This window comes from Peromyscus maniculatus, chromosome X, assembly GCF_049852395.1.
Source record: "Peromyscus maniculatus bairdii isolate BWxNUB_F1_BW_parent chromosome X, HU_Pman_BW_mat_3.1, whole genome shotgun sequence".
In the NCBI taxonomy this organism is placed as follows: domain Eukaryota; kingdom Metazoa; phylum Chordata; class Mammalia; order Rodentia; family Cricetidae; genus Peromyscus; species Peromyscus maniculatus.
Genome location: NC_134875.1, coordinates 122174414 through 122193527, shown reverse-complemented (window position 1 = coordinate 122193527; position 19114 = coordinate 122174414). Strand labels below are relative to the sequence as shown.

The following is a 19114-nucleotide window of genomic DNA, read 5'->3' as shown; positions in this document are numbered from 1 at the left end:
TCACCACAGGGAAGGCAAATCAGTACTGGCCTTTTTGAGTTTCTGAGTGGATGCAGCCTAGTCCCTCACCTCACTTTTTATCTGCTCTTTTCTTCCTTCACCTGGCCTTCTCTGCCCTTTCTACTTTTCTCCAGGCTGATTTCACTCCCACATTCATTTGTATCCAGATTTGTTGGATTCTGAAAAGACAACGTGCCTGGGAGGGTGGGAATGCAGTTTGTCAGAACAGCCAGACATGTTGGGTGATAAGCTGCCTGCAGAATGGGCAGGAAGAAAGGGGAAAAAGAAGGCGGCGGGATTCCACTGGTAATGAATGGTAGCAACCAGAAGCAAAAAAGTCAGGGTGGGGACACCCAACATATGGGGCATTCTGTGTAACACATGGAGACATCACAAAGTAGATGTCTCCATGTCTGCACAGAGTCCCTCTCCACAACTTAAATCCTTGGATTTCAAGTTTTACATAAAATTTAGTAATATTTGTCTACAATCTACATGTTCCTCATTTCTAGGTTACTTACGTCAAATGCTATGTCGATAGTTGTTTTGTTTCATTTTTTAGGGATAATTGCAAGAAAAGAATTCTGTATATGCTCAGTACAAATGTAACCACAGTAGGCCTGACTACACAGTGTACGCCAGCAACAGAGGGAAAAAAAAAAAACAAATTTTTGTCTGCTTGGTTGGGCAAATCCACGAATTGGAGCTAGCGGGTGTGGAGGGGAGCCTGTATTTGCTTTTATGGCCCTTCTCCCTTTTCTTGGACACCCAATAATCATTGGTCACTAAAATTATACAACTAGTGAAATTTCTAACACCGTTTTCTGGTAGAGATGCCTAAATACTTCAGGAGTAAAGAAATTTCGGTGTTCTAGGGGCAGAAGGAAAAGAAAGATCTTTCTTGTACACCTTTCTTGGCAGTCTCTGTATCTTTCACATTCTTTTTAGACATTTCTTCCTTTTATGTAATAGTCCCATTTTACAAGAAAATGGTAATTAAAATCAGAAGGTAATTAAAAAACAAAAACAAAAACAAAAAACGCCCGAGGAATGAAAACTACTGCGAACATTTGTGAGTTGGGGGACGCGGGGAACAAATTTTCCTCAAACGACTTCAGTCGTGCATTGGATTTCCGCCGATGGTTAAGACGTAGTAATAAATGATTTAACATTATTGTGCTTAAAAAACATGACATGCTCCTGCTTTTCATGCTCTATGGGACTAGTGGATTATGGCCCTGGATCTATAGCTGGGAAATTTAGAGAGAGACCCAGATTTCACTTTGGGGTCTCTTGTTTCTCCGCTGTGAGATGTGAGCAGAACTGAATTACCAATTAGGTTTCAATGTGACCTGGCTTCCTAGTCAGCACTAGCTTTCTAGGGTTTCCGCTCAAACTGTGGGATCATGGAGCTGGGTTAAGAGGCCAGAGAAGGTTCTGGAGTCCAGCATAAGGACCCTAGGTAGATCTCCTGAAGATCTCCTTGCTGGGCAGTGAGCCTGCCATCAACCTAGATGTCCTCTTGTAAGTTGTGTCCCTTGCTTCAACTGAGGAGACTGTTAGTGTTCCTCCGCCTTCTCCCGCGGCTTTGCCTACTTTGTGGCTTGAGTTTGAGTAGTCAACAGACCAAAGGCTCAGCCTCCACCCCCAGGTGCGCAGAGGGGAGGACCCCAGGCGTCTAGGGTCTGAGGGCGGGTGAAGTGCGGTGACTGCCCTCTCCAGGAGTCAGTCCTGAGCAGGCTGCGTCCGGGTGCAGTACGGTCCTCCAGGCCCTCCTTTCTCTCAGAGGTGGCCCGGGGGCGGATTGACGTGGCGGCGCCCGTCCAGGGCCGGGTGCGGATTCCCGAGGCCGGGGGAGGTGGTGTGAAGAGGGAGGGGAAGAGGGAGGAGCGCGTAGAACCGAAGAAGGCAGGCAGAGGAGGAGCCGCCTGAGGGGACGAAGGGCGGGCAGAGTTTCTGAGAACAGAGGTGGAGCTCGAGAGGGAAATGGAGGAGGAGCTGCGAGGGAAAGGGGGAGAAGGGAGAGGCGGAGTAAGGGGCGGGGGAGGGGGAAGCCGAGGCCCGGGGCAGAGGTGGAGCCTGGAAGGGAGAATGATAGAAGAGCAGCAAGGAGGGGCGGGGCGAGCCTGGAAGGGGCGGGGCGTGGGAACACCCCGCCCTCCCGACCCGGCTGTGTGGAGCGAAGATGGCCGGACCGGCCTCTGGAGTGGAGGAGCCGCCAATATCGGTGGCCGCGGCTTCGGTTTTGGGACTGTGACTCCGCGCGTGGCAGCGACCTGGGCCATCGCAGCTGAACGGGCAGCGCAGCTAGCGGCTCACGAAGCTGGTCGGGCGCCGGTGCGCGGGCGCCCAGCAGAGGATGCGCCGGGTGCGGCGGGCGGCTCCCCGCAGCCGCCCCCGCGCCCCGGGCGCCCGGCCTTAGTGCTGGCGGAGGAGGCGGCGCGCGCGGGGCGGCCGGGCGGCGGCGGGCCCCGAGCCGTCATGCCTTGGTTGAGCGGCGGCCGGCGGCGACGGCGGGGACAGTCGCGGGAGGCCCAGCGAGAGCCACAGCCTCCTGCTCAACCCCAGCGGGAGCCGCCACCGCCAGCGCCCCCCGTCGTGGTCCCCGCACCCTCGGTGGTGCCCTCGGTACCGCCGCAGCCGCGGGCCCGTGAGAGCTCCGAGCTGCCGCTGCCCGCAGGCTGGGAGGAGGCGCGAGACTACGACGGCCGCGTCTTCTACATCGACCATAACACGCGCCAGACGTCGTGGATTGATCCCCGCGACCGGTAAGTGGGCCAACGGGGGCCGCGGAACTGGGTGAGGGTGCCACCACAGAGGATGTGCTGGCGATATGTGCAGCCTAGTGTGGAACAGCCAGGAACGTTCTGGGTGCCCCTGTCCCTGGGCCCCCTGGATCAGGAGAGGTGCTGAGATAGGGATTCGAGTGCCTCCATTCCCAGGACTGTACCTCTCAGTCCTGGCTATGGTTGTAGCAATTCTAGCCTTTGGGCCCAGAGACAGGATGGAGTACGGGAGGCCCCTAGGTCTGGGAGAAGTTCCTGTATCCGTGGTGTTGAGATGGGATTTGAGCTTCTCCAGCCGCACATCCCTTCTCTCAGTACTCTGGCCGAGGATGGAGGTGACCGCTCTGGAGTCTCCAGAACGAGAAGTTCCTATCTCCTCCCGGCCCCTTGTCGCGGGGTGGACACTGAATCGATTCCCTCACGTCACCCGCTGTCTAGGGCCTGGGAGCTGGGCCCCTGGAATTTCCTTTCTGGAGTCTGACGGATGGCCCTCTTTTCCTTTTTCTGCGGTGTGGCCTCGCCCATCCATACCCCGGGCCTTTGGCGGCCCACCACCCCGGCTTTGGCGGAACAAGGATTCCCAGCTCCTGGCAGATGCAAGATGCTCTGTCACCTTGAATCACAAACGTGTGCGCCAGTTTTGAAAATGAGGGAATGAGTTCCCTGCCTGGAGGGCTCAGCCTGGTTTTCATCCAAAGCCTGGTGCCAGACGGGCATTAAAAGTATTCCCAATCCTTCTGGAGTTAGGAGAAGCTGTTGCTAAACTTTTTTGGTGCTCTAGTGCCTTTAAAATCAAGTGAGTTAAAATTCTGTTTGAAATAGCCTTGTGTATTGTGGCCAGAATGTGATATGATTAGTCCCATATGCTTTTGGAATAAGTGAAAAACAAGAGTTGAATTTAAGTTTCCTTTTTGTGCATGATATGCACAGGGCACAAAGTTGTCCAGTTCATGTAAATAAATTTGATCAAGTAAAAACAGATTCTTCCAAAAGCACTACCAGACTTCATTTAATTAATTTCATGTAATAAAGTTTCTCCTGCATTTATTGGGTCAACTGCTTTTGGAGAGGTGTGTGTGTGTGTGTGTGTGTGTGTGTGTGTGTGTGTGTGTGTGTGTGTGTAAATGGGAATTCTGTTGAAACCAAGTGTTTCCACTAGTTATCTGATATCTTGTCCTCTCTGGAGTAAGTTCTCTCCACCCTGGCCTGAATGCCAAAAAGGAAATACTGTAGGCTTCCTAGTGATTTCAAGACTTGAAAAGGCCGGTGTGGTGACATTGTGCCTGCTTCCTCCCACCTACACAGGAAAGGCAGCCTGCATGGCACTGTCGTTTGAAAATAAACTTTTGAGGAGGGAAACTGCTAGCTTTTTTGAAGATTTCTATGGGTTTAGATAGTGCAAAACAAATCTAAACAATCGTGGTTCCTGAACATTCCCTCTAACCTTTGCAGACCTCTGGATACAGAAACCTGCATAAGTCCAAGTTCAGCTTTGTGGGTTCAAAAATGCTTATTTGAAAATCGGATGACATATAATTTTAATCAAGTGTGAGAACCACATCTGTTTGATCAAACCTTGAATGATTCTGAAATTGGTGGAACTGCTTGAAATGTGATGATCTTTTTGTTTTATTTCTGTTAAAATCCTAAACAACTGGAAAACGAACCAATTAAATAGTGTTTAAAGCAGGGCATGGTAGCACATGTCTATAATCCCTTGGGAGGCTGAGGCAGGGGGATCAAGAGTTCAAGGCAAGTCTGGGGTGCATAGGAGGACTTGGTCTCGAAAAAAAGGTGTTTTTCTTAGAAAAGGCTAATCCCTACTTTATAAGGATATTATAACAATTGCGGCTATTCTGCAAAAGAGATTTATAACAAAAAAGTAAGTGTAAGTATTTTATTTTAATGGTATAGCCAGCAACATAGGTGCATAGGACCTACAGGAATCATCCTCTAGGATCTTCATCTCTGTAGAATTCTCTTTCCACAAATCTGTTTTGCTCCTGAATAACATTTTTTACCCTTTTTAGACTTTACTTAGGTTACAGGTTTTTAAAGTTCCCTTTCTAAGTGCTAAGTGTTGATTGAATGAACAAAAGTGGATATTTTACATTTTTTGTAAAGTAAAAACATGTGTGTACTTTTCTGAGACATTGTTTTTATAGTGAGTGAAAATTCAGCTGGGGACAGCTTGAACTTCAGCTCCCATAATACCTTGCACGAAATATGTATGGAATGTTCAGCAAGCCACAAACATTTCAGTGGAGCCTGCTGAAGGGTGTGCTAGTCATTCTTCCTCTTTGAAAACACAAGGTTGCCAATTTTTATAGGTGACTAGGAATCCTTTAAGGTTGTAATTAACTTTTATTATATGAACAAGACTGCATATCAGAACACCATGTTTTCTCCATGTACATCTGACAGGTTATGAATCTTGTTTCATTCAGAGGACGAGAAAATAGTGTTCAAGAAACTTTCACCATATAGCTTCCAAACAGAAATGACAGGAGAGGCAAGGGAAAAACAAGCTTTTTAAAGACAATAAAGTTATGGAGGAATAAATGAATGTGGTAGGTTAGATGAAAATTGTTGTTGACTTTGAGTATTATTTCATATGTAATTATTAAAATCCTTAATAGCATGAAGTATACTCTTCTAGAATGTTAAAGTAATTCCATTCAGTGTTATGTTTAATAACATTAGATATTTCCAGTTCAACATATTGGTGAATTATTGGACCTCTAATTTTTCTAAAGTAATGAAGAGCATGCAATTGTAAGGAAACATCTTTACAGATGTGGCTACAAATGTCCATGAAAAAGTGTCTTTATTTTATCAAGAGTACTTTTTAGTTCAACTGTGAGCCACCCTTGGATTTAAATTCATTTTTTCACAGAATGGTACTGTTTATATGGTTTCCATAGTCAGCTTAATGTATCATAAATGTGAAATCATTTTGCTGTTTCTATCGTTGAAGTTCGCTTGAATAAATCATGTGTGACTTACATATATATATTCTGCATATATTATCTTAGTGTACACTAACTACCTGATAGAAAGTTCTTCCTTCCCTCCTTCCTTCTCTTTCTTTTCTTTTCTCCCTCCCTTGCTCCCTCGTTCCCTCGCTCCCTCGCCCCCCCTCTGTCTCTCTCTCTGTCTCTCTCTGTCTCTCTCTCTCTCTCTCTCTCTGTCTCTCTCTCTCTCTCTCTCTCTCTCTCTCTCTGAGACCGGGTTTCTCTGTGTAGCCCTGGCTGTCCTCCAATTCACTCTGTAGACCAGGCTGGCTTCGAACTCACAGATAATCTGCCTGCCTCACCTCTGCCTCCCGAATGCTGGGATCAAAGGAATGCACCACCATGACCTGGCTAGAAACTTATTTCTTATAGGAAATAATTATAAATCTTATACTTATAAAATATAGTACAAATAAAAAAAACAATATTTAGTTCCTTTAACAGTTGTGTGTGCGTGTGCTTCCCACACAGTTCTCTTGAATTACACTGTTCAAAGATCCAGTCGTTGAAATTAGACATTCTATTTCTTTTGCCTAGTGGTAGTTGTATATTACTGGAAGTGAAGGACAGTGGGCAAAATCATATTTGAGGGCCACAAGACAGCTTAGTGGCTAAAGGTGCCTGATGCCAAACCTGATGACCTCAGCTACCTCCCCAGGACTCATGTGGTAGAAGGAGGGAATTGATTCCCCAAAGTTGTTCACTGACCTCCACATGCACTTTTTGGCACATTCCCCTCTTCAAATTAAAAATAAAGCACTGTGAAATCATATTTGAGATCAGAGCTGAGTGTAAATAATGGTTGACTGCTACGATTATGTCATGGCATGAGAGCTGAGGGCCATTTGTTTACTAGATAGGTTTTGACCTGTTACCACATGTAAGAATTCTGTGGTATATTAAAAGTCTGTTGAGCTGGCCTTTTCTTTTTCTTCTTCTGTCTTTTTTTGCACAGGAAAAGGACGCACAAGATTTATTATATGCCCAAGACATGGGAGTATTTGACTCCAAGCTTTTCCCTTAAGGAGAAAACAGTCTTGGCTCTGGTATTTGCTAAGTTGGAGCCTTCTATAACAGAGCCAGATAACACTGCTACCTTCTTGGAACCACTATTCAGTATTAATTAATAGGAGCTTGACTATATTTACCTCACAGAGTCTATTTCTGGGTTATGTGAACTGTCTAAGTTGAGCTTTCCGATAAACAACTTAATGATTTTTCCATTTTTCATTCTTTAAGATTATAGATAGTGTTTGTATGAACATGAGGGAGTTTCTGGCTTTAAAAGCCATCAGGGGTCAGCCCCTGGGAAGAATCTTCCTTTTGTATCCATTTAGATGTCAACTACCACTTTTCAGTCTAATATCTTTTTCTTCCTTTCTCTTTTTTTTTCTCCAAGAAAAGTAAATGGAAAAGTCATTGATTTCCAAAAATAGCTCTCGGATGTTTAGAAGTCTCCAAGTTTCCTTCTCTTTCCTTTCACTCTGATTTGGGAAGTGGAAATAATGTGTATCACAGTCTCTGTTAGGTTCACTTCAGGAAACGGTGGGTCAAGTGACATGACAGGGTCACCTGGTAAGCCTGAGATAGGACTTTTGGCTTTTTGCCCAGGGCCTTTTGCTGATGTTGTTTGCCTTTCCAATAAATTTAATCTAATGGTATAAAAGTAAAGTTAAATTCTATAGAAATCAATTGTCTCCATCTAAATCTAATAAAACAAAGAAATATTTATGAAGATTCTTGACCTCTCGTGCTGGGACTGTATGTGGAGACAAGGGTTTTTGGGGGGTCAGGAATAGGTGACAATCATAAAACAAACAAAATTGATAAAGGTCATGGGATATGCCATAATTAATTCAGTTCCTCAGGTGAAAATAACTTCCAACAGGAGGGAGCAGTTTCTTTTTTTTTTTTTTTAACTTACATTATTATTTATCTTATATATTTTTTGAGAATTTCATACATATATGTAATGTATTTAGACCAGATCTATCCTGATTCCTTTCCTTCTAATTCCTCCCCTATTTTCCTCACCACTTTCCCCTTCTAGTTTCGTCTGTTCTCTCTATTTTAAACTCACTGAGTCTACTTAATGCTGCCTGTATTTGCATGAGCATGGGTAGCCTCTCAGGGACTTTATTCCTGGAGAAAACATACTTTCTCTACAGCCATCAATATCCAACAGGGTTGGGACATCATGAGGCGCCGTGTCCCCCCCCCCCCCCCCCCCCCCCCCGCAAGGTGTGCATTGGCCCTGTGGCCATGTCATGTCTAGGAGTCTCTTATTCTCTATACGTCAACCAATTGTGGGTCTCTGTACAAATTGCCATCTACTGCAAAAGAAAGTGTCTCTGATGACGCAATAGAGATCTCTTAAGCTATAGGTATATAGATAAGAACTTAGGGGAAAGTTTAATGCTATCTCAATTCAACAGAATAATAGTATTAGGTTCTCCCCTAAGGCCTATGAGAGGTTTTTGGTCGAGTTAACAGTACCAGACATGAGTTCCATTTTGTGGAATGGGCTTTAAATCCAACAAGAAGGTGATTGGTTAGTCCTGTAATATACCAGTGGGCATACTTTGCAGGGCTTACAAGTTGAAACCAGGAAACTAGTAAGGGGTCATAGGGATTTCAGAGGAAGGCGATTGAACACAGGTGGTATGAAGGGGGAAAGGAAAATATGGAACAGGAATGATTAAATGTAGTGGGGGTTGGCAGTGCAGGGTAGAGGAGGGAGTATGGGGAGGGATAACAACATGAAAGCCCTTTGGAAGCCTACTACTGTAGAAACTTCCTAAAACAAATGGAGTTACCTTATAATGGGGGTTGCAGGGTGCAAGGCCTCTCCTAGATACCATAGACTATCAAACAAATAGTCTAGTGACAGGTATGGGTCACCTGTTTTTGAATTATTAGCCAGTGGATTTCCATACCCCGTCCCAAAAAACACTTTTGCAGTCTGATGCTACGACTCTTGGTTACCCTCAAGAACTTCATGATAAGAACTTATTGATGAAGATACTTCCCAGAACTTTATGATGAGACCATATTAATGATGTGTTTGAGTCATAGGACCTGGAGAAATCAACCTGGTACTGACCTCTATTTCCACGACTGTGGGGAGAAAGGTATTTAACAGTCTCACCCTGCTAGGAGAGCTCTCTTGAACATGGACTGGTTTTTATCCTTGTCTACCAATGTCTTGGGGCAAGATATTAAAGTGTGTATAGAACCAAGCAAGATAAAAAGGCCCATGAGAAAAATGCTGGAGATGAGGAAGTGCTGAGTGTGTTCCAAACAAGTGAGAGAATGAGTTGATATGGCTAGCCCAGAGGTTGTATGTAAAGAGCTGAAGACTTGGGCCAGATCATTCCTAGCTGAGATCACCACAGTCTTAGGGCCAGAAAAGCTAGGAACATCTTGTTCAAACTCTTTTCTTCACAGTTGAGAGCCCAGCTAAGTGGTGTGTTCTGCCCATAGTTAGAAGGCCATGGGCTCTCCTGACCCTTGACCTATTGCTTTTTCTAGCATACAACTCAGGCATCCAGTCCACACCCATTTTAAGTATCCCACCTCTGTTCATTCAGTTGTTCATTTGTTCAACAGGGTATGTTGCACAGCCTTTCTCTCTTCAGCATTTTTCCAAGGTTTGGGACTCTAGTAAGTGATATCAGAAAGGGCCCTGCCTTTGCGAGGCTAATACTGTCCTTGATGCACTCATGTCTTTTTCAGTAAGACTTCATCATATAGTAAGGTTTCTCTCCATTGGGACTCCATGCCTTTTTTTTCCACTTCTGGAGACAGATCTCAGGGCTTTGTCAGTGTCAGGCAAGCACCCTATCATTGAGTCAAACCCCAGCCCCTGGCTTTGTGGATATTGTAGACATATCATATATCTTGTATTATGTTCAAAGCATTTGCATGTATGCTTTTATCAGAAGCCAATCATGGCTGCATGAAGTATAGATGGACACATGATGAAACTGAGGCCAATGGGTGGTTGACTCAGAGACCTCCTTCTCACAGCCATTGAGGGACCATGTACTTGACTGTCTCCTGAGTAGGCTAAATTTTAGGCCCTTTGTACTGTTTGGACCCACTGGTTCTTTTATCTTGCATTCATTGTTGTTTGATGTTTATTCCCCTCTGCAATATCATGGCCCCTTAAAGAAAGACAGATATTTTAATGTCTTATTCCCTGTTAATAAGTTACCCTTCATGGCAAGATAGGTTTTGCAGATACAATTAAGTTAAGGATTCTGTGATAGGGAAATGGTCCTGCCTTATCTGGGTGGGTCCAGTATCACAATGGGGCTTACTGGAGAGAGCAGGAAGATGAGGATGAGACAGAGGTGAGGATATGGCAGTGGAAGCAAAGGTTGAAGTCACGTAGCCATGAACCAAGGAATGCAGACAGCCTTTAGAAACTGGAAAGGACAAATAGAAGGATGCTTTCTTGGAGCCTGCAGAAAGGGATTTAGCCCTGTAGACACCTTGACTTTAGCACAGTGAAACTGATGCTGAACCTGTGAGATATAATATGTGTGTGTTGATTGAGGCCCTTTGGGTTTTGGCAGTTTGTCTCACCATCAATAGACATAACTACCATACTCCCAAGAAGAATGGAAGCACCAGGTCAGCTTGCTGTCTTTAGTAACAGCCACTCATTTGTCACATGCCAATGAAGCAGGTGCTATGCAATTTCCACCATTTTCTTGCAGCTCTGCTCTAAGATCCACCTTTCTTGTGGCTTGAGTGTGGAGTCTTATGCTGAGTCTTATAAGTACTATATCCTGTCCTCTGCTGAGCTGATCAAGTAGGAATGGTGGGCAAGTTGGACATCTGACAGCAATAAAGACTATTGGAGGTTTTCTCTGATTATGATGGGCCTGCACTAGAGAGTTCTGGGGCACTAGGGCTAGACAGGGCAAGGTTTATGTTGGGGAAATTGGGAGGAAAACAAGAAGTGCAGAGGATTTTGATAATGCTTTAAGGTATAGCCAGTGAAATGATCAGGGAACTCAGACTTCTTACTACAGTCTTACTACTGCCAGAGCTGAGGTACTCTGAGCCAATATGAAGGACTTTTACCTATTATTGGAAGCCTTTATTCTTACCATTTTGTATATTCAATAATGTAGATAGAAGAGAGAAGCCTGTTGGGTCATTCAAATGACTGTACAGCTCACAGTAGAGTCCTTAAAGGTATCCAGACCAAGAAAGTGTTACTAGACCAGGGTTTCTCTGCTGTGACAGTCTTCGTATTTGGGGGCAGATAGTTGCTTGTTGGGAGGTGGTAGCATAGGATGGTTATTATCTCAGGTCTCTCTTCACTAGATCTAGATGCTGGTAGTGATCCTCTCCCAAACTTAAGTTCAGATATCAGAAATGTTTCTAGACATTATCATTTTCCTTTGTCAGGAAGGCACTATCCCTTGGTTACAATGCTTTGGTGACTGCATTTTGATTTAAGCAGATTGGTAGTTCCTGTGGTACTGTAGGTAATCAGGTCAGACTATTGACGACTGGTTTCTATATTTTCATGAAGAACAGAAGTTAACCATGAGCATCTGAGAAGCCTTGAACAAGCACATGAAACTTTGGGAATATATGTTAGTCTGCATATTGGTCCATTCTGAGGGTAATCTCAACTGATAAGTATTTATGGTATATACATATATACAGTGGCACAAAGGAAAATGAATGTATTCACACTTCATTGTTTGGAGCAACCTGGGGCTGTGATTGTTCCCTGTGTTGAATGTGTGAGTGTGCATGTATGTACAGATGTGTGGTATCAGCTGCCTAAGATGCTCTGAGCCATGGAGTCCCCCACTTCAGTGCACAGAAAAGCAGTCAGAGGGTTATTTTTGCCTCTGTTCAGGTCTGGAAATGCAGAGCAAGCGTACACTTCTCGAAAGCTTATGGGTCTATGGGATCCCCAGTGTTTTTCATCTGGAAAATGCTCTATGTCTTTAAATGGAAGGGACTCAGGGAATGAGTGGGAAGGAGATGAGAGGAATGTTAATGCAAAGAACGAGGAGTGCAGTCAAGCTATCTGTACCACCCCCAGGTGGCTCATTGTGCAGTGTTAATGGGTGGGCCACTGAGAAAAACAGGACATCCTGAGCAGCTCCAAAGTACCAGCCTCATTCCTATCAGGTGAGAGAACTCCTACCTGGAGTTTGACCATATAACCTCGTGGATATTTCTACATTTTAAAACTCTTTGTCTCAGAGTGTGGAGTTGACTCACTTTGCCTTTTGATTAATATCTATTGCTTAGTTTTAAAGCTTTGAGATTTAATTCACATACAATAAGATAATCCATTTTAAAGGGGTACAACTTAGTGGCTTTGGTATATTCATGAGGCTGTCAACCATCACCACTTTCTAATTCTTGTCACCCCCTCCCCAAAGAAAACACATGTTCATTAGCAGTCACCCTATCTCCCCCAAAGCCAGTCAACAACTAATTAGTTTTTCATGTGTATCGTCTCATAGATGTCTTATAGGGTTGTCCCTGGATAATTCTTTGTAATACTCCTGTGGATTTTTTTCAAAATAAAAAGTTAGGAAAAGTAAATTTGGGATTGAAGGAACTAAGTAAAAATCTAGTTTTTTAAAATTCTCTTTCTTTTAACTCAAACATATTTTATTCTGAATTGTCTACACAGTACCTGACATATACATGTCTTCCATAAATGCTCAATGTAATCATGTATCTGGGGACAAGTTTTACTGACTTGTAATGATAATTTTACATTTCTGTATTTCATTGAGTTTTTCTCATATGTTCTAGTGTACTCAAGAGGAATTCCTCCTTATATAAAGATGTCAGTGCCTATATTTTGTTAGAATAGCCTCCCCTTTTCTTGAGTTGGGATGGGATCCATATGTAGTTATTGATAAAATTCTAGTTGTTCTCACATACTAGGTCTCAAATGGGGAGGCTCTTATCCTCCACAGGACATCTGACAGTATTTGGAGACATTTTGGCTGCTACAGCAGGGGGAAGACACGTAGTAGGTAAAGACCAAGGAGGGTGCTAGGTATTCCAACACAAAGGGCTACCTACAATGTATAAGATAGTCTTCATAACAAAAGTGATCCATTCCTAAATATTAATAGTGCCTGACAGTGAACTAAGCCAGACATTTAGCATAGAAGTATACAATTGGTTGATACAGGATTACATGATCCAGATATTTCCAGTTGAGCTGGGCTAGGAGGTACAGGGCAGGAATGGTTGAAGAGAAGGTCTTCACCCCCATAAGATGATGTGGAGTTAAATAATGTCTTTTAGGGTATAAGCAGCTGTACTGCTGCCATTGTGCTAGGAAGGAGCTGGTTATGAGTTGGGGGAACAGAAAGACTATTCCCTTGCTAAGGTGTGTGGATAAATCAGTTACACCTCTGGGCTATCTACCATCAGTACTTTTTCTCACGTAAAATTATACATGTCTTCTTCCCTTTTAAGTCACTTATCTGTTTTTTTCTAGCCCACAAATGTATATTCATTTATGATTTATGTTTTCTACCCAATGTCACCTTTCTTCATGGCATTCTTTTTTTTTTTTTAATGGTTTTTCAATACAAGTTTTCTTTGCAGCCCTGGCTATCCTGGAACTAGCTCTCTGTACCAGGCTGGCCTCTGCCTCCCAAGTGCTGGGATTAAAGATGTGCACCACCACCACCTGGCATCGTCATGCATTCCTACTAGATCTGTAGGTTGTCACTAAGGGTGTGCGCGCACGTGCACACACACACACACACACACATTTCCCTTATTTTTAACCATTTTGGTTGTCTGTGATACTTAGGATGAAGTACTGTAATGTAATGCTCCTGTGTGCCTGCTCTCTCTCTCTCTCTCTCTCTCTCTCTCTCTCTCTCTCTCTCTCTCTCTCTCTCTCTCTCTTTCTCTTTCTCTCTTGCTCTCTCTCTCCCTCCCTCCCTTCCTTTTTTTCTTTTTCTTTTTTGCTTCATGTTTGCCTTAGAAGGGAGACGATGTTTTCTAAATGTAGAGTAAAAATAATGCCCTTTGGTTTATTTGTTTTTTTTTTTTCCTTTTTTTTTTCTTTTTTTCCTTTTTTTTTCTTCGAGACAGGGTTTCTCTGCGTAGCTTTGCGCCTTTCCCGGAGCTCACTTGGTAGCCCAGGTTGGCCTCGAACTCACAGAGATCCGCCTGCCTCTGCCTCCCGAGTGCTGGGATTAAAGGCGTGCGCCACCATTGCCCGGTTGGTTTATTTGTTTTAATGCACTTCTATTTTGCAATATTTCAGAGTTATTGAAGAGTTGTAAAATTTGACCCCCATTGTTAACATCTAATATTATCTATCATACTAGCTTTGTTGAGACTGAGAAGCCAATCTTGATCCAGATTGCTGATAGGAAATTCTAGACATTGGATTTCACCAGTATTTCAACCAGTGTTTCTTTTCTATGCCAATGACTTTTTTAGAATCAGTCTTGTTTTGAGGCTTCATGGATTTTGGAATCATGGAGCTTGAGAAATCAGATGTGAACACTCTATGTTCAGATAAAGGTGGCAGCATGTGGAAGCCTGCATATACTTTTAGGAAGATCACAGACATCTGCAAGCCAAAATGTAGCTCCTGAAATAATGGAGATTTGGTTTAGAATGGGCACGTTGCCCTAGAATATTCCTGCCACCTACCCTGTTGCTAAATGAGTGTATGCTCCTGTACTTAACCATTATCAGCCTAGATATATCATAAAAGACTCATTCCACAGTGAGTCATAGAAAACTTCTCATGCTTTTCCAATAAAGCTTGAAATAGTGAGGTACAGTCCCAAGTACAGGGTAGTTTTTACATGAAAAGGGAAATTATTGAATGAACTTCAGAAACATGATGCTTAGTGAAACAATGAGGCAAAGACAACAGATAGTATGATCTGATTACTACCATGTCCAGAAAACATAAATCTATAAAGGTCGAAAATGGATTAGTGGTGTCTGGGTCTAGAAGTGAGAAAAGATGGTTTTGGCAAAAAGGCAAGAACTATCTCATTGGATAATGTCCTAAAATTGAAATATGTGTTGTACAACTCACTAAATTTACTAAGATCATGGAATTGTACACATAAAATAGGAGGAGTCTATTGCCTGGTGGCTATAGCTAATAAAGTTTTTACAAGCAATTTTTAAGGGTAAATCACTTTAAAATTCAGATAGCTACCTTGACTTTGTAGTTGGAGAGATAAGACTATGTAGATTAGACTTGGCAACCTCTGACCATGCAAAAGGATTTGAGGGCTTCTCAGAATGTCCATACGATTGTCAGGGCAAGTTGCCAAGAAGCCACATGTTACTATTGCTTAGGAGCTTTGCCAACTGTAAGAGGAGAACAATACTATGCAACAACCTGGTAATCATTACTTAGGCAGCTAACTTTTTCACTCAGAGCCACTGATCTTGTAGGATGACTCACTCATATTACTATTTGTTTTAGGGAAGTTGAAGTGCTGTCTGGTTATATGACAGGATTGGAAAGAAAAGAGAATTTTGTGAATAGAGGGCCAATTTGACATTTGGACCTTTAAAATATCAGCATTCTTTTTTTTTAATGTTTTGGAGATAAACCTCTGAATATTATATTACACACTTTTTGTATTTTTTTAATTAGGATTTGAATGGGTGGCCAGGAGCACTAACTGTGTGGACTGATTACAGACATAGGACAGCCTTGACATACTTCTGGCTTGCCTATATGCTGTGGGCTTTCTGATACTGTTTCCTCTTCTATATTTTCTAGGAGTTTTTCAGGATTCAGTAAGATGTTATAAATACTTAGGTCAGTGTCTACTGTAGAACAGGTACTGCACTTGATTGCTTTTAATTGTTTTTCTTTTGTTTATGTGTATGTGGGGTGTTCTCATGGATGTGTAAGTGCACATATGTGCATATGTATATGGAAAGTCAGAGTACAACCCTGGGGTGCCATTCCTCAGATATCATCAACCATTATTTATATCTATTTATATATATATATATATATATATATATATATATATATATATATATATGGTAGAGACTTTCACTGGTCTAATGCTCACCAAGTGAGCTAGCCTGGCTGACTTAAGCCCTAGAAATCTATCTCTCTGATTACATGTGCAAGCATTTATATCTGGCTTTTTTATGTGGATTCTATGGATTGAAGTCAGGTTTTCTTGTTTGCAAAGTATTGGTGAAATTATTAAGGCGACTCCATGTAGTTAAAAGGATATTTATTTAATGGCATAACTTACAAATTAAGGGATAGGTAGGTTGCAGGGTCTGGGAAAGGTGTATCACAATCCAGCAGTGTTCTCTGGAGCTCTGCTCGGTCCATCTCCACCATTCAGGGTCCCGGAACAGAGAGAGCGCTGGCCCATCCAGATCTCGGGTCTCCAGGTGCCTCCCCTGGCCCCCCCTCGTAGGCATGACAGTTGCCAGAGTCTCAATGGGGGTTGGAACTTCCAGATCAAAGCTGGAATGGCTACCCACTACAGCAAAGTAAACCTTCTATCAACTGAGCTGTCACCCCAGCCAATTTTTTTTTTCATTTTTCTTTATTAAGACATTTTCTACTCACTCCACATACTATCCACAGATCCTCCCTCCTCTCTCCTCCCTCCTCCCTACAGGTTTGAACTCAAGCACTTTGAGCTCCTATACTTTTTCTTTTAAGATTTTTCCCCCTGGAGCTGAGGACCAAACCCAGGGCCTTATGCTTGCTAGGCAAGTGCTCTACCAACTGAGCTAAATTCCCAACCCAACCTCAGCCAATTTTTAAGAATAGAATTTGCTGCAAGATCAAGATCTTTGCCATATCTACTTGTACCAGAAAGAATATGTCCGTACTTCAGGTATATGCTTTGTTGTGCACACAGTAGACCTTACTTTTGGGGTGAAATAAAGTTTTCCAAAATTCTGTGCTGTTAGATCTTTGAAGGAAACTGTCAAGAGTGTGGGCAGAGGAGGTAGAGGTAACTGATCCATATGCATGTCTTAGAAAATCCTTGTTCATGTTGTGTTTAATGTGCTTGGTAGGAGAAGGGAAAGGTAGGTTCAACAGGATTAGAGGGAAGCAGTGGAAAGCAATGAAGAGTTAACTTCACTGTAAGCTTAGGTATTTTCCTAGCAACATGTGTCCAAAGTTGTAAAATATCTTCACCCTTAGGTTCACAAATTCCATTGAGAGTGGTGGTTCTCAGCCAGGGATAATTTTTGCCTTCCAGGGGACATTTGGCAATGTCTGAAGACATTTTTGGCTGTCACAACTTGGTGGTGGGTGGGGGTAGTGTGGCCTAAGGTCATGTAGTGGGTTGGAAGCCAGTAACATTGCTCAGCATCACACCAAGCCCAAGATGGTTGCCTTTCATGACAAACAGTGAACCATCTCTGGTGTTTACAATTTGAGACCAAGTGGTCCTACCTTTTCCTATGGGATTTATAGTATAGTGATGACAAAGAACAATAGTGAATATGTTAGTATCTTCTAAGGTGAAAATTCTGTTTGAGGGAGGTTGATCAAGTGTGATATATATAGGTAGCCATTTTGTGGAGACTATCAGGAGAAGCCTATCCAGATTCAGGTAGTGGCCTTTTAGCTAATCTCGCAGAAGGTCAGAAGGAATTCTATCATCTGGGTAAAGAGCCTTTTAGGGAGAGAGAAAAAAGGCACAGAGGCTGAAGTATTGGACAATGAGCCAGTTGGAAGGTGATATTTGTAGTGAAGCATCTATTGACAGGAACTCTGGATTTGATTCTAAATCGGCTAGGAAGTCATTCTACTTGAAAGAGTTAACATTTCACTGGGGGTTCTCTCACTGTTGTAGGAGACTAGGGCAGTAGGAACTGAGGCATGAGAACTAGTTAGGAGATAGTGGTTTTCTTTAGAGTCAGGCAGTGATGGCTGAGGGAATGCTCTCAGACATAGATTTACATAGTCTCTTAAGGCTCTGGATGCTGTGCTTTGGTCATGTGTATAATTCACCCTTCTTGAGACCCTCTCTCAGATTCCCTGTCAGCTTGGGCAATAGCATATCATGCCAAAATGGACATTCAATCAGCACAGTTGGATCAGCACAGAGGAGCTGACTTTTCTGTATTATCCCCAGCTCTGCTTCTGGGGCTACAAGGAATTTTGTATGACAGAAAATGAAGGGCAGTGCATACATTATGTTTTTACAATTTTACTACATTTGTAAGATGTAGTACATTAAAGATACACTAAAGATGGTATCGACTGAGGAGAGCCATACACTTCATGAAAGCCCATGTGTTGTTAGTAATTTTTGCTTAGAAAGTTATATTATTATTATTATTATTATTTAAAAGTGGTGATTGCTTGCAAATGGGTACAGTGATTAAGCAATTGAAATGACGGCTTGAATGTCTGGTGATCACCTCCATAGAGCATGTTATATCGACACTGACTTTTCTTCAGCACTATCGTCTTGTTTTGCTATACATATTACTTATTCACAAGGCATTCGAGATAAATCATTCTGTGATTGACCTGATCCAGGTTAACCTAAGATTGTCATCTTGTTAATCTCAGTATTAAAAGCCAAGACACCAGAAACCAACCTTCCCTCCTCCCCAGCCCATATCATAAACCTCCAAAATGTCACCATGTACATGGCATATTGACAAAAATGTCAAGGATTACCAAGAATAGCTTCTTGCATTCATATGCAGTTACAAGAGAAGGACAGAGTAGCTTTCGAATTTCAAGTGCCACGGCAGTGGCCTCAACCAATAACTCTTATCTGAACAAGTTCCAATGCTCAGTTCTACCTTGGGGTTTTAGAAATATGTCATACCTTGAATTTTAAAATATGAACACATATACTTTTTATGCTTCCAGAGTTGTTAATAGAATTATTTATGTTGTTATTTTCTTGTTCCATTTATCACCCAGTTCCACTTTAAAATATAGATGGCTATAATGTTTTACCTAAGCTGGTGACTGATTTTATTTCCTGAGTCATTGTCAGTGAGTGTCTCAGTTCACAAGCTTGTAAGTCTGCATTTCCTTCAGATGTACTCTTTTTCTCTTGTCACTTAGAGATCCATAGTGCTTTACTGTTTGCAGGGGACCTCATCCCATTTGTGCACCAGTGAAAATAACAACTTATGATCTCATTTCAGAGACCAGCATTCCTTTCTGTCTCTTTCAAGTTCTAAAACCATGTAGATTAACCCCAGCCAGGTGGTGGGAAGCAGAAGTTAAACTTTTTTTCTTCTACCTTCATGTCCCATGAGACCAGTTTGGAGAAGAATCCTTGGCAAGCCTGTAGC

The 19114-nt window shown here is 42.7% G+C and overlaps 1 protein-coding gene across 2 annotated transcripts in view; it reads left to right on the top strand.

Moving 5' to 3' along the window:
• Positions 1 to 2147: 2147 nt before the first annotated feature.
• The window catches only part of Wwc3 (WWC family member 3), a 106050-nt gene continuing 89083 nt past the window's right edge, over positions 2148 to 19114 (top strand). Inside the window, exon 1 of one of the 2 annotated variants that reach the window (XM_006994312.3) lies at positions 2148 to 2768. In XM_006994312.3, coding sequence (XP_006994374.2) covers positions 2482 to 2768 — 287 coding nt within the window. In that variant the 5' untranslated portion in view covers positions 2148 to 2481. The remainder of the gene's footprint in view (positions 2769 to 19114) is intronic. The other variant, XM_015987793.3, reaches the window with a different exon arrangement.